We start from the raw sequence: 13,062 nt of genomic DNA, 5'->3' as shown, positions 1-13,062 counted from the left end.
GGAAAAGATTGCTCAAGGAAACCCTGAGGAAATGGAGCTCTTTCTGATTTGGGATTAGAAGGTGCAAAGGGCCACTTCCTCCCTGAAGACAAAAGCCATGTCCCAGAAGAGCCTTTCCTGATATGGGATGCCAGTAGCTCTCACCTGTAGGAAGTCGGGTTTGGAAGACTCTCACCTCAACTGAAAAAAGGTGGGTGGTGGCTTGCATCCGCCATGGCAATGGAAGGAAGCATAAATAGGAGGATCATAGTCTAAGCCAACTTGGGCACAAAGCAGGACTCTATCTCAGAAGTTACTAGAGAAGAGAGAGCTGTAGGTATGACTGAATCAGTAAAGCACTGCAAAGCCCTATACACATAATACACACATATGTACATATATAAGTATATGTATACATGTGTGTATATGCACACATATAAAAATAGATGCAGGTGTATGTGCATGTACTTATATGAATGTATACAAGCATATTATGTATATACATATACTGTGGAATGAAAACAGATAATCCCTCAAAGATGTGGTTGATTTTTTTTTTCCCCTTTGGTCAGTCATGGGGCTTGAACTCAGGGCCTGGGAGCTCTCTCTGAGCTCTTTTGCTCAATACTAGCACTATATCACCTTGAGCCACAATTCCACTTCAGGTTTTCTGGTGGTTAATTGGAAATAAGAGTGTCAGGACTAGGGCTGGGAGTTTGGCCTAGTGGTAAGAGTGCTTGCCTAGCTTGCATGAAGACCTGGGTTTGATTCCTAGGTACCACACACATAGAAAAAGCCTGGAAGTGGTGCTGTGGCTCAAGTGGTAGAACCTCTAGCCTTGAGAAAGCCCAAAGACAGTGCTCAGGCCCAGGACTGGCAAAAAAACAAAACAAATAACACCAACAACAAAACACATGATCTGTAAGCTTTTTTGGGGGGGGTAAGAATTCTTATACCCCTCAAAGTTAAAAAAAGAGTGCGTGTAGTGGTTGGAGAGCTGTAGTAGTAGTTTTCCATAGCATCATTTATTGTTTTTGTCTGTCCTGGGCCTTGAACTCAGAGCCTGGGTGCTGTCCTTGAACTCTTTTGCTTAAGGCTAGCGCTCTACCACTTTCAGCCTTAGCCCCACTTCTGGTTTCTGGTAGTTAATTGAATATAAGACTCTCATGAGCTTTTGTGCTTGGGCTGGCTTTGAACTGCAATCCTCAGATCCTAAGATCTCAGCTTCCTGATTGGCTAGGATTACAGGTGTGAGCCACCAGCACCTGGCTGATATCATTTTCTATAGGTGACACTGGCAGTACACAGCTGGTTCCTGTGGATTCTTGTATACACAAGTGTATGTTGCCCATTTCCCCTCTCTCTCACACACACACACACACACACACACACACACATACAAGTCCTTTATTCTCACATGTCCCAGTCTGGTATGTAGTTTCCAAGAGTTAGGATTTCTAGTTTTTATTTTATGTGAGTTGTCTTTTTTTCGGGGAATATAGTCATGCTACTGCAGAACTTTGTCTTGATGGAAGAGCTTGGAATAGCTCTTGGCCAATGTATGGAAGGCCTAGCTCCCTTGTTTCTGGACAAATTGGGAGGCATAACTTACTTCCAGGGCTCCCTTGTGGAATACAACTGAACTACTTATCTACTGATAGCACCTGGTATCTTGGCTTCCCCCCTTCTGCCCCCCACCTATTTCCCAATGTTGGAGAATGTGCCTAGGGCCTCCCATATGATAGGCAAACACCACTGCCAAGACTTAGCCCTTTAGTAAGTCAATTATCTCAGGGTGATTTGTGGGAAACATGATCCAAGACACGCATCTCAGCACTTTCTACCACTTCCTCTGCCTGTTGAATATGGATTATTTTTTCCCCAGAACTAGGCCTTAGCCTTGTCTTCCTCCCACATTTATATCCATGGCTTCAACTACTATTCATGTCTGATCACCAAATTGTCTGGTGCAACTGACACTGCTAGGCCCACTACAGCTGGACAGCTCCATCTAGTTGTACAAGGACACCACCTACATTGACATCTTAGCTACATTCCAAGTACTTAATTGCTACATGCAGCTAAATTCTTTTTTTTTTTTTTTTGCCAAGTCCTGGGCTTGAGCTCAGAGCCTGAGCACTGTCCTTGGACTTTCTCAAGGCTAGAGCTCTACCACTTGAGCCTCAGCACCACTTCCAGCTTTTTTCTATGTATGTGGTACAGAGGAATCGAACCTGGGTCTTCATACATGCTAGGCAAGCACTTTAAGCACTAGGCCAAACTCCCAGCCCCATGCAGCTAAATTATCTACACTATTGGTTAGTGCTAACAGAAGACTAGTTCGGTCATCTTAGAACACGTTATCTGGTGCTGTGGAGGTAGCTCAGTGGCATACACTTGTGTGAGACCTTAAGTTTGAACTCAGGACTCAGTTTGGCTTATTTGGTTGTTATGACTTGAGCCACTCCTCCAGCCCAGGTTTGTATGTGTGTGTAGGGGGGTGGGGATTATGGGGCTAGAATTCGGCCTGGGTGCTGTCACTGAGCTCTTCAGCTTAAGGCTACCACCCTACCCCTGGGCCCGACATTGTCCCTGAGCTCTTCAGCTTGAGGCTACCGCCTTACCCTTGAGCTAAGTCCCACTTCTCGTTTTCTAGAGGTTAATTGGACATAAGAGTCTCAGGTCCTTTTGTGCCTGGGCTGGATTTGAACCTTGATCCTCAGATCTCAGCCTCCTGAGCAGCTAGGATTACAGGTGTGAGCCATCGTGCCTGGCTCAGCCCAGGGTTTTGCTGGTTATTTCTGTGAGTCTTGCTCCTGACCAGCTAGGATTTGTTGCCTGCTAGACACAGTACATTCACACCTAACTCATCAATCAACGGCCCTGTGTATTCCTCCTAGATAAAGAGTATGTAACTTAGGGGAGGGGTATAAACTCCAGAAGTAATCCCTGTAAACATGGTTCTCTGAAGTGGGATGAAGCTAGAAATGGGGCCTTAACAATCCGTACGCTGATGTGTGGTGAAAGTTGAGGAGACTGGGCCTGAGTTGCTCTTCTTCCCTAAGGTTTTTCCCACTCTGATCTGGCCCATGCATCCTTGCAAGTTTTTCTGTGCATGGTGGGGGGGGGTTGCATCCATCTCTTGTCTCACTTGCCTCTGTCCCAGGTTCAGCTGGTCAGTTCTGGACCCTCGGAAAGGTTCCTTCTACCAAGTCCCCGGGGGACTGGACCTCCCTCCACTCTGGAGATCCTGCCTGAGCTGCAAGCCGGACACAGAGGGCAGCAGAGGCGGAGGGGGACGGATGGGGACCCCCCGACCCCCCGCTGCTTCCCCAGCCACTGCCCATCCCGCTCGGCAGAGCAGCCGAGGTCGTCGGCTCCATCCTCCCGCCGGGCCTCCCCAGGTCAGCGGCGCCCCCTCCGCCGGGTCCCCCGGGCTCCCGCAGGCTGGGCGCGGCCTGGGCGGGGCGGAGGGGGGGCGCCGGGCGTCCGGAGGAGCCCTTCTCTCCCTCACCCGTCTTCTCTATGGTCGCTTCCTCCGGCGACGGGAGGCGGGGGGGGGGGGGGGGGGGGTCCCCGGCGCGCATGCGCAGAGCCGGGCTGGGCGCTCGTCGCCGAGGGGCGGGGGGCGCAGGGAGCCGCCGCCGCCACCGCCGGAGCTCACCGCGGGGACCGAGATGCAGGTGGGACCGGAAGCGGAACCCCCCCTCCCAGTGCCTCTTCCTCCCCGCCACCCGACCCCTGGCGCCGGAGAGGAGCCCCGGGAGGAGTGGGCGTGCGGAGGAGGGGGAGGAGGGAGGGCGTGCGGCCCGCGCGGGGCCCCCCGGGGAGGGGCGTGGGGGGCGGAGGGGGGGCGGCCCGCCAGCGCGGCCGGGTCCGAGTGCACCGCCCCGCGAAGGCCGGGAGCCGAGCCTGCAGCCCTCCACCACCACCACCCGCCCTTCGGGAAGTGTCATAACTGAGCCCAGAGGCAGGTGCATGGCGGGGGGGGGGGGCGGGGGGGCGGGGGGAAACTGAGTCACCGGCTTCGGAAAGCCGCGGGGTCAGCGGGTCGGGAAGGGGACGTGGGGTCTGGCTGGGTGACGCACAGGAGGCCGAGGTGGCCTCTTGGCTGGGGACCTCTCAGCAGTGTGTCTGCACCTCTTGGCTCCGCTCCCCCGCTCTTCCATGACTCCCGCACCCTCCTGGCCGCTGCTGGCTCGTTGGTTTGGAGTTGTCCTTAAGGGTTGGGGCCATCTGAGCGTTTCTGGACAAGGAGGAGGGGAGGGGAGGCAGAGGTGATGGTTGTTGATGGTATGTGGGGGGGGGGACACCTGAGAGTCCCCCAGGGCTGTCACACCTTCCAGGGTGGCCTGGAGGAAGCCACGGGTGGTGAATTCTACATCCAGCCCCGCCACTTGCTAGTTGTTGTGACATTTTTTTTGGGGGGGGGGTGGGGGAAGCGCCCTTCTTTTTCTCTTTTAGAAAGTTAGCACTCTATAAAGAGAGGAACCATGGCATTTCTCCTGCTTTGCTTTGTGTCAGGCACTGATGTTCCATTTCCGTTCATGTCTCCCCGACGTATAGACCGTAGGGATTATTAACTCTCGTTTCAAGAGACAGGAGAGCTGGGGCTGAGAGAAGAGGTGTGATTTGTTCCCCATCATACAGCTAACAGGTGGCTGAGCTGGGGTTCAGCCCAAATCTTCCCTCCAAAACCCATGGCCTTGGGCCACCACCAGGTTAACCAACCCTTTAGGGACTTTCCTTGAAATTAGAAAAGTATCAACAGTCCTAGGACCCCAGCCCCCACCCTATGATGACTGAATTTATGCTGTGGTCAGCAGACTTGCCTTGACCTAACACCCTGTCCCCCACCCCCGGTCTCTCTCGGTGCTGCTCCCACTAGGCCCCAGACTAAAACCTTCCCCTTACCCATCTATACCCACTTCAGATCTTCACTCGAGTGCTTGGGTGATGGGTTCAGTTTCCATAATGACAGCTGCTTTGATCCACCCATCTGTGTCTCTTTCTTACCTCAGCGTTGGACTTAGGGTACCTGAAGCAGAGTGTATTCAGGTTCAGAGGTCCTAATATCCCACCAGCCCCCTAGTAAGCTGGTGAAGTAAGGAATTTGGGGTTTCTCAAGCTCTAGGGACAGAGACTGGGTACCAGAGAGCATAGCAGACTGGACCCTGGTATTGGGCACTGTATCTGAGCTTTGTTTTTCTCCTATTGGAGGTTATGACATCTTCTCCCAGGGAAAGGTAAGATGATTCTGTGGAAGCCTCTGAAATGGCACGTAGAAAGCATGTGACAGGTGGTAAAGGATCTGTTTTAGAGAAGGGCAGTGGTGACCTGAAATGCTTTGTGAACTTGCCCCTTGAATCGCTTGTCTGGGAGAGTGGTCACAAAGGTTGCAGGTTGAGATCCTTTGGGGACAGTCTTGGGTGTGTGGATCTGGAAGAGGGAGAGGCATTTGGGTTTTCCCGACACCCCTGATGTCCTCTGAGGAGTATGAACCACATTAGGGGTCTCTGGCATGGGGTGGGACACCCCATCCCACCTCTGCAGTGACTCTGTGTCCATGCCTCTCTCTTCCTCCTGCAGCTGCTGCCGCTCTCCCTGTATCTCCTGGCCACTTCCCTCTTTGCTGCCCTTCCCCACTGGATCTCCCTCTCGTCCTCCTGGGGCCCATCATGAATGGTGCCCCTTCCCCTGAGGATGGGGCCTCCCCCTTCCCACCCCCTCTACCTCCACCTCCTCCTCCAAGTTGGCGAGAGTTCTGTGAGTCCCATGCTCGGACTGCTGCCCTGGATTTTGCCCACCGTTTCCGCCTCTACCTGGCCTCCCATCCACAGTATGCGGGGCCTGGCGCCGAGGCTGCCTTCTCCCGCCGGTTCGCTGAGCTCTTCCTGCAGCACTTTGAAGCAGAGGTGGCCCGGGCTTCTGGCTCCCTCTCACCACCCGTCCTGGCCCCCCTGAGCCCTGGCCTGGAAAGCCCACCACCCAACGACCTGTCCCTTGAGAGCTGCAGGGTGGGTGGACCCCTGGCTTTGCTGGGCCCTTCTCGATCATCTGAGGACCTGGCCGGCCCCCTCCCTTCATCGGTCTCTTCCTCCTCTTCAACCTCCTCAAAACCGAAGCTTAAGAAACGCTTCTCCCTCCGATCTGTGGGTCGGTCAGTTCGAGGCTCAGTCCGGGGCATCTTACAGTGGCGAGGGACTGTTGAGCCTCCCTCCCCAGCTGGGCCCCTGGAGACGTCTTCCGGCACCCCAGTCCTAGGTGGAAACAGTAACTCCAACTCATCTGGCGGGGCCGGGAACGTTGGTAGGGGACTGGTTAGTGATGGCCCGTCCCCTGGGGACAGATGGACTCATCGTTTTGAGAGGCTGAGACTCAGTCGGGGAGGGGCTGCCTTGAAGGATGGGGCAGGGATGGTGCAGAGGGAAGAGCTCCTGAGTTTCATGGGGGCTGAAGAGGCAGCGCCTGACCCTGCGGCAGTGGGGAGGGGGGGAGGGGCATCTGGGCCTGCCTCAGGAGGAGGAGGGCAGCCTCAGTGGCAGAAGTGTCGCTTACTGCTTCGGAGTGAAGGAGAAGGAGGAGGAGGAAGTCGCCTGGAGTTCTTTGTACCACCCAAGGTGAGCCCAGGGTAGAGTGCGTGCGTGGGTGCGTGCGTGCGTGACTGAGCAAGTGACACGAACAACCAGCGTGGTGGTGCAACCCCGTAGGTAACATGAGAGTTCATTAGCTTTGCTAACTCTCTGGGCCAGCCACTGCTCTATGGGGCAGTGTCAGACAGGACGGCAGTCTCCAACTCCCCTGAGACCTAGAAGGGACAAGGAATGTGTGGAGGGAAGGGAGGGCTGATCCCAGCACCCCAGCAAACTGGCTCTTGTTTCTTCTCCCACCTAGGCGTCTCGGCCCCGACTCAGCATCCCCTGCTCTGCCATCACAGATGTCCGGACCACCACAGCCCTGGAGATGCCTGACCGGGAGAATACATTTGTGGTGAAGGTAGGAACACGGAGCCCCTGTTCCCCAGGGAGTGCTCGTGCCAGGAAGGAAGTATGGGACACATGATAAACCCCCATCCGTGGCTTGGGGTTTTCTGGAAGGGGGCTACAGGAAGGAGATGGTGGCCTTTTCCTTAGGGGTAGATGTGGTCTGTGGGACTCCTGCCTGCCCCCCGCCCCCCGCTGAGGCCCTCCCTCCTCCACGTCCTGCAGGTGGAAGGCCCCTCGGAGTACATCCTGGAGACGACTGATGCTCTGCATGTGAAGGCCTGGGTGTCTGACATCCAGGAGTGCCTGAGCCCAGGGTGAGAGAGCCTGCCTTGGTTATGGATGGGCCTGGACAGGCGTGGGGAGCATTCTGCACCTCTCCCTTGGTGATCCTCTCCAGCACCATTATCCTTCTGTCTCTACAGACCCTGCCCGGCCACAAGTCCACGTCCCATGACCCTCCCTCTAGCCCCGGGGGCCTCCTTCCTCCCAAGGGAGAACACAGAGAGCCTGGAACTGCCCTGTCTGAATCACTCAGAGAGTCTGCCTAGCCAGGACCTACTGCTGGGACCCAGTGAAAGCAACGAGCGCTTGTCACAGGGTAAGGTAGCACCTTGAAGACCTGAAGGTCTCGGAGCCTGTTGGGCAAGGCTCTTGTTCATGGCTTCTCTCTTCTGAGCACATCATTCCTGTGTCCTAACTGCTCTGCCTTCCTCTTACCTTTTGTCCTCAAATACACCAAGCACTTTTGGGCCCCAGGCCCCAGGCAAACTCCTATGCAACCTTCTGTGCCCAGTCTTGCACTTTTTCCCTAAGTCTCCTACAGGCTACCAAACTGGCTGTAGGTAATGGTTTCTCTTCTCCAAGCTTTTCATACACTGTTGTTTTTACACTGTTTTCATTTGCCTCTATTCTGCTTGGCTTGACCAAAGACTCACACATAAAGAAACAATTCGTGTATCTACCACTTAAGCCACACCCTTAGCTTATTTCACCTTTCTTGATTTGGCTTCTACTCCACACTTTCCCTTTCTCCTGACCCTCATTTTCAAGTTCAGCTTCCCAGTGCCTCAACCGATGACTGACCTAAGCAAAGGAACAAAGAAATCATAGACTCTCAGAGCTAGAGTGGAACTTCCAGATGATTAGATCCAGGAGTCTTGACTACCTGAAGGGGGAAGAAGCTTTTCTGAAGTCACGTGAGATTCAGTGGCAGAGATGGATTACACCAACCTGGTTCCTGAGCCCTTCCACACATGCTTGTCTCTTGGCATGGTGATGGGCACTTTGGTAGGCCCGGGCCTGCTTCTCAGCAGACATTCCGGTAGTCCTTGTACATGGCAGGTCCTACGCTGGCCTCCCTCCCTCCCCTGCACACTCCAGGAGAGTCAGATGTCTGAGATGAGCTCCTTGTCCTTTGTGGGCCTGGTCTAGCTAGGTTAGTAAGACATTGCTCCTAAGACAAACTGTGTTGTACTCTCCCAAGCATGCACATTGGGACTCCTGGAGGAAGAGAATGGGGAAGGTGGAATAGTGAGAGAGACTGCTTCCCGAACACGGCTTGAAGGAGGTGAAGGCTGACACAGAGACTTGGCAGGGGGAGAGAGCCAGGATGCTTGGAAAGCTGGTGTAATAGATGAACTAGGCTAAAGGACACATCGGGACTGGTGGCCCGCGCCTGTAATCCTAGCCACACAGAAGGCCAAGCAGGAAAGACCTCAATCTCCTATTAACCACCAAAAAGCAGATGTGAAGCTGTGGCTCACGTGGTAGAGTGCTACCCTTGAGGAAAAGTGCTCAGGGAGCCGGCCGTGGTAGTGTATACCAGTAATCAACAAGGAGGATGAGGCAGGGAGATCATGAGTTCGAGACCAACCTGGGCTACACCTTGGGCCTGGAGTGTGGCCTGGTGGTAGAGTGCTTGCCTAGCATGCATAAAGCCCTGGGTTCACTTCCTCAGTACCACACAGCCACACAAGCCAGGAGTGGTGCTGTGGCTCAAGTGATAGAGCGCTAGCCTTGAGAAAGCTCAAGTACAGTGCCCAGGCCCTGAGTTCAAGCCCCAGGGCCAGCCAAAGAATAAATAACTAAAGCTCAGGGATGACATCTAAGCCAGGCCCTGAGTTAAAGCCCCGCAACCAGCACACACACACACAGACACACAGAACACATGGTTCAATAAAGGTAAAGATCAAGGTCAAATTTGTTTTACTTGGAGTGGATACACAGTACTGCAGTTTGCACTCAGGGCCTGGCACTTGCTAAGTAGGTGCTCTACTACTTGAGCTATTTTCCCACAGCAATTTTTTTTTGGGGGGGGGGATAGGGTGCCTGTCCTGGGGCTTGACCTCATGGTCTGGAAATTTTCGCTTGAGGTTTGTGCTCTACCACTTGAGTCACAGCTCCACATCAGTTAATTGGAGATAGTCTTAGGGAATTTCCTGCCCAGCCTGGCTTTGAACCACAATTCTCTGACCTCAGCATCCTGAATAGCTAGGTTTACAGACATGAGCCTCTGGTGCTTGGCCTCCCAACTTTTTTTTTTTTTTTTTTGCCAGTCCTGGGCTTGAGCTCAGGGCCAGAGCACTGTCCTTGAGCATTCTCAAGGCTACAGCTCTACCACTTAGCCATAGTACGACTTCCAGCTTTTTCTATGTGGTACTGAGGAATCGAACCCGGGTCTTCATGCATGCTAGGCAAACACTCTACTAGTAGGCTAAACTTCTGGATCCTTTAGTTTATTGTTCAGATAGAAACTTTAAACTTCCCTGAGTTGGCCTTAGACCATGATCCTCTGCTTACTCTAGAGTAGTTTCTAGAGAAAGTAGTAGTCTCCTCTTCTTTGTCTCTAGAGTAGTGAGGATTACATATATATTTTTTTCCAGTCCAGGCTTGAAATCAGTCCCTGAGCTTTTTTTTTGCTCAAGGTTAGCACCCTACCACTTGAACCACAGCACCATTTCTGACTTTTTCTGTGTATATGGTACTGAGGAATCGAACTCAGGGCTTCATGCTTGCGAGGCAAGCACTACCACTAAGCCACCTTCCCAGCCCCCTCTTTGGGTTTTGGAAGAGGTTCTTGCTGACTTCCCTTGTTTGGCCTTGGAACTCATTCTTCCACCTCTGCATCTCAAGTAGCTTAGGAATACAGTTGTGAGCCATGCAGAGGCTCCCCCCCCATAAGTCCATGTCTCCCTCTGTAGTTTAGACTGCCTTTGAACTTGCTGTCTTCCTGCTTTAGTCTCTTGAGTTCTGGGATTACAGGTGTGTGTCACCTTGGCAGTTGTACATTTTTGGGGCCCGTTAGTGTTAGGAGCTTTGTCCTGGAAGTCAAATAGAGGACTGTTTGTAATTGTTGTTTGGTGGTACTGGGATTTGAACTCGGGGCCTCACGCTCCATAGGAAGGCACTTTACTTCTTGAGCCATACCTGCAGTCCCAAAGGTTTCTCCTCTAACGTGAAAACATTTGAACCTTCTCTAACAGTCTTTCAGCTGATAATTCAGATAAGACAAAGGGATATTTGGATCCCAGGACTTCCTTGCGATGGCCGCAGTCCTTCAGGAGGGCACTGTCACTTCCAGGCCACTGGTCCAAACTGAGGGGTCACTACCTATGGAGGTGTCTGGTGGATGGACAGCCACATGGACGGCCAGTGGGGAAACAGACCAGGACCAGGCCTCCGGAAGTGGACCTGGTGGAGCTCTCAACTTTGCCCTTCTCCCTTTCTTTCTAGGGGCGTACGGGGGCCTCTCAGACCGGCCCTCTGCATCCATCTCCCCCAGTTCTGCCTCCATTGCCGCCTCCCATTTTGACTCAATGGAACTGCTTCCCCCAGAGTTGCCCCCTCGCGTGCCCATTGAAGAGGGGCCCCCGGCAGGGACAGCTCATCCTCTCTCAGCCCCATACCCTCCCCTGGACACTCCAGAAACAGCCACAGGTACCAGAGGGTGATGTGTGCTGGCCAGGCATGCGGCCTGCCTTCCTGAGGCTCCGTTCAGGGGAGTTGGACGGACCTGAGCTGGGAGGAAGGGGGGCAGAGGGGCCTGCGGGACCAAGGAAGAGCAGGGTCTCCCTGACACCCCGATGTTTTCCTCCCTCTCTCCCTCCTGAAGGGTCATTCCTGTTCCAGGGGGAGTCAGAGGGAGGTGAGGGGGACCAGCCTCTCTCAGGGTACCCTTGGTTCCACGGGATGCTCTCTCGGCTCAAGGCTGCCCAGTTAGTGCTGGAAGGCGGTGCCAGCGCCCATGGTGTCTTCTTGGTACGTCAGAGCGAGACAAGACGGGGCGAGTACGTCCTCACTTTCAACTTCCAGGGCAAGGCCAAGGTGAGTGGCCACGGGGCCAGAGCCGTGGAGTGCGCTGTTGGTGGGGCAGAGGGTTTGTAGCCGGAGCTGGCCAGGACGTTGGCCTCTCCTCACTCGCTCCTCCTGCCCTCAGCACTTGCGCCTGTCACTCAACGAGGAGGGCCAGTGTCGGGTCCAGCATCTGTGGTTCCAGTCCATTTTCGATATGCTCGAGCACTTCCGAGTGCACCCCATCCCTCTTGAGTCCGGAGGCTCCAGTGATGTGGTCCTCGTCAGCTATGTGCCCTCCCAGCGGCAGCAGGGTGAGCAGAGCAGGTCTGCCGGGGAGGAGGTGCCCGCGCACCCAGCAAGTGAGGTGTGTGTGCCAGGAAGGCGGGCGGGGATGGAGGCCAGGCTGTCAGGGAGCGGGGCAGTGGAGACCCTAGGCCGGGGGCCTGTGCAGGCAGGCCAGCAGGGATGGAGGAAGGCTAGCAGATGCAGGCAGGCAGAGGCTCCTCCAGAGCCAGGAGCAGTGCAGAGCGGGCGGTGCATTCCCATTCCATCAGCTCCTCCGTGCATCATCGTCTGTCTCCTGGATTCATCCTCCCAGCCCTGTCTTTGCCCTGTCACTGTGACCTCGCTTTGGGCCTGCCCTTGTGGGGGATGCTTGGTGATCCCCCCCTCCCTCCTCCCTTGATGTCTGATGTCCCTGTCTGATCTCTCCCTCTCCCCGACCCCCGTGTCCCATCTGTCCCCACGTTACCCCCCCCCCCCAGGCCGGGAGCAGGCCGGGAGCCATGCAGGGGTGTGCGAGGGAGATCGATGCTACCCCGAGGCCTCCTCCACCCTCCTGCCCTGCGGAGCGAGTGACTGTGTGTAAGTGTGGTGCTCCTCTCACCGCCGCCCATGATCCATCTCTCATGGAGGGGGGTGCTCAGGAGATGGGCTGTGGGGGAGATAGCTCCTGGGGCATGAGCGAAGGGGAGGCTGCCGCCAGCGCTCGCCTGCCTCCACAATCGGCATCTTCCCACCGTTCCTATCCAGAACCGAGCACCTCCCGTGACCCACCCCAGGCCCCTGAACCCCCTCCATGGACAGATCCCCCACATCCTGGGGCAGAAGAGGCGGCGGGGGCGCCCGAAGTGGCGGCAGCAGCAGCCACAGCAGCCAAAGAGAAGCAAGAGAAAGAGAAAGCGGGCAGTGGAGGGGGCCAGGAAGAGCTGGTCCCCCTGGCTGAGCTGGTCCCCATGGTGGAATTGGAAGAGGCCATAGCAGCTGGAGCCGAGGCCCAGGGTGGTGCTGGCTCTGGTGGGGACATGGCCGTGACCCTGATCGTGCAGCTCCAGCAGTTACCACTAGGGGGCAACAGAGAAGAAGGGGGCCATCCCAGAGCCATTAATAACCAGTACTCCTTTGTGTGAGCCACCCACCCGCCCTCCACTCTCCTTGCTCCCCAGCCTTCGGTGGAGAGACTAGGCTGGGTAGGGACATAGAGGAGAGTGGGACTCCCCTCCCCACATGCTTACTGACCCTTGTCAGCCAAGGGCATATATGTTGGTACGAGCAGCCATTCAAGAGCCCTGCTAATTCCCCCCAGTTTGTACACTACAGGTGCCCCTTCCCCACGGGGGATTTGGGCTTCATTACCTCCCTGCGGGGCTCCTATGCTCAGTCCCATCCCTGGGGGCCATTTCCCCACTAACCACCCCCCAGCCCAAGCAAGGGTGAGGGGGAAGGGCTGTCAGTTGTATTAAGATTGTCATTATTGTTTTAAACAAAACAGAGCAGCATAAATAAATAAAAGGGTTATCTCAGA

General features: G+C 55.0%; 1 protein-coding gene across 5 annotated transcripts; it reads left to right on the top strand.

Annotated features, from left to right (window-relative positions):
- The first annotated feature begins 3,604 nt into the window (after positions 1–3,604).
- Sh2b1 (SH2B adaptor protein 1) lies at positions 3,605–13,062 on the top strand. 5 transcript variants are annotated; one of them, XM_090357895.1, is made up of 9 exons: positions 3,605–3,662; positions 5,569–6,599; positions 6,874–6,975; positions 7,188–7,279; positions 7,388–7,563; positions 10,698–10,901; positions 11,077–11,288; positions 11,401–11,569; positions 12,291–13,062. In XM_090357895.1, the coding sequence occupies exons 2-9, from the start codon at positions 5,658–5,660 to the stop codon at positions 12,665–12,667; spliced, it is 2,274 nt and encodes a 757-aa protein (XP_090214021.1). In that variant the 5' UTR covers positions 3,605–3,662; positions 5,569–5,657; the 3' UTR covers positions 12,668–13,062. The 5 variants fall into 5 exon arrangements, with proteins under 5 accessions (XP_090214021.1, XP_090214020.1, XP_090214019.1 ...); XM_090357894.1 differs by lacking the exon at positions 3,605–3,662 and adding an exon at positions 3,833–3,949; XM_090357893.1 differs by lacking the exon at positions 3,605–3,662 and adding an exon at positions 12,023–12,122 and having other exon boundaries at positions 5,583–6,599; positions 12,291–12,402.

Source organism: Megascapheus bottae, chromosome 25 (genome assembly GCF_031878675.1).
Source record: "Megascapheus bottae isolate mThoBot1 chromosome 25, mThoBot2.hap1, whole genome shotgun sequence".
NCBI lineage: Eukaryota > Metazoa > Chordata > Mammalia > Rodentia > Geomyidae > Megascapheus > Megascapheus bottae.
This window is presented reverse-complemented; position numbering and strand designations above follow the sequence as displayed.

Excerpts from the sequence above, each read along its gene's own strand:
- Sh2b1 (XM_090357895.1), top strand. The coding sequence starts at position 5,658 with ATGAATGGTGCCCCTTCCCCTGAGGATGGGGCCTCCCCCTTCCCACCC. Across the intron at positions 6,600-6,873 it reads AGTTCTTTGTACCACCCAAG|GCGTCTCGGCCCCGACTCAG; the intron begins GTGAGCCCAGGG and ends TCTCCCACCTAG. Across the intron at positions 10,902-11,076 it reads CACTCCAGAAACAGCCACAG|GGTCATTCCTGTTCCAGGGG; the intron begins GTACCAGAGGGT and ends TCCCTCCTGAAG.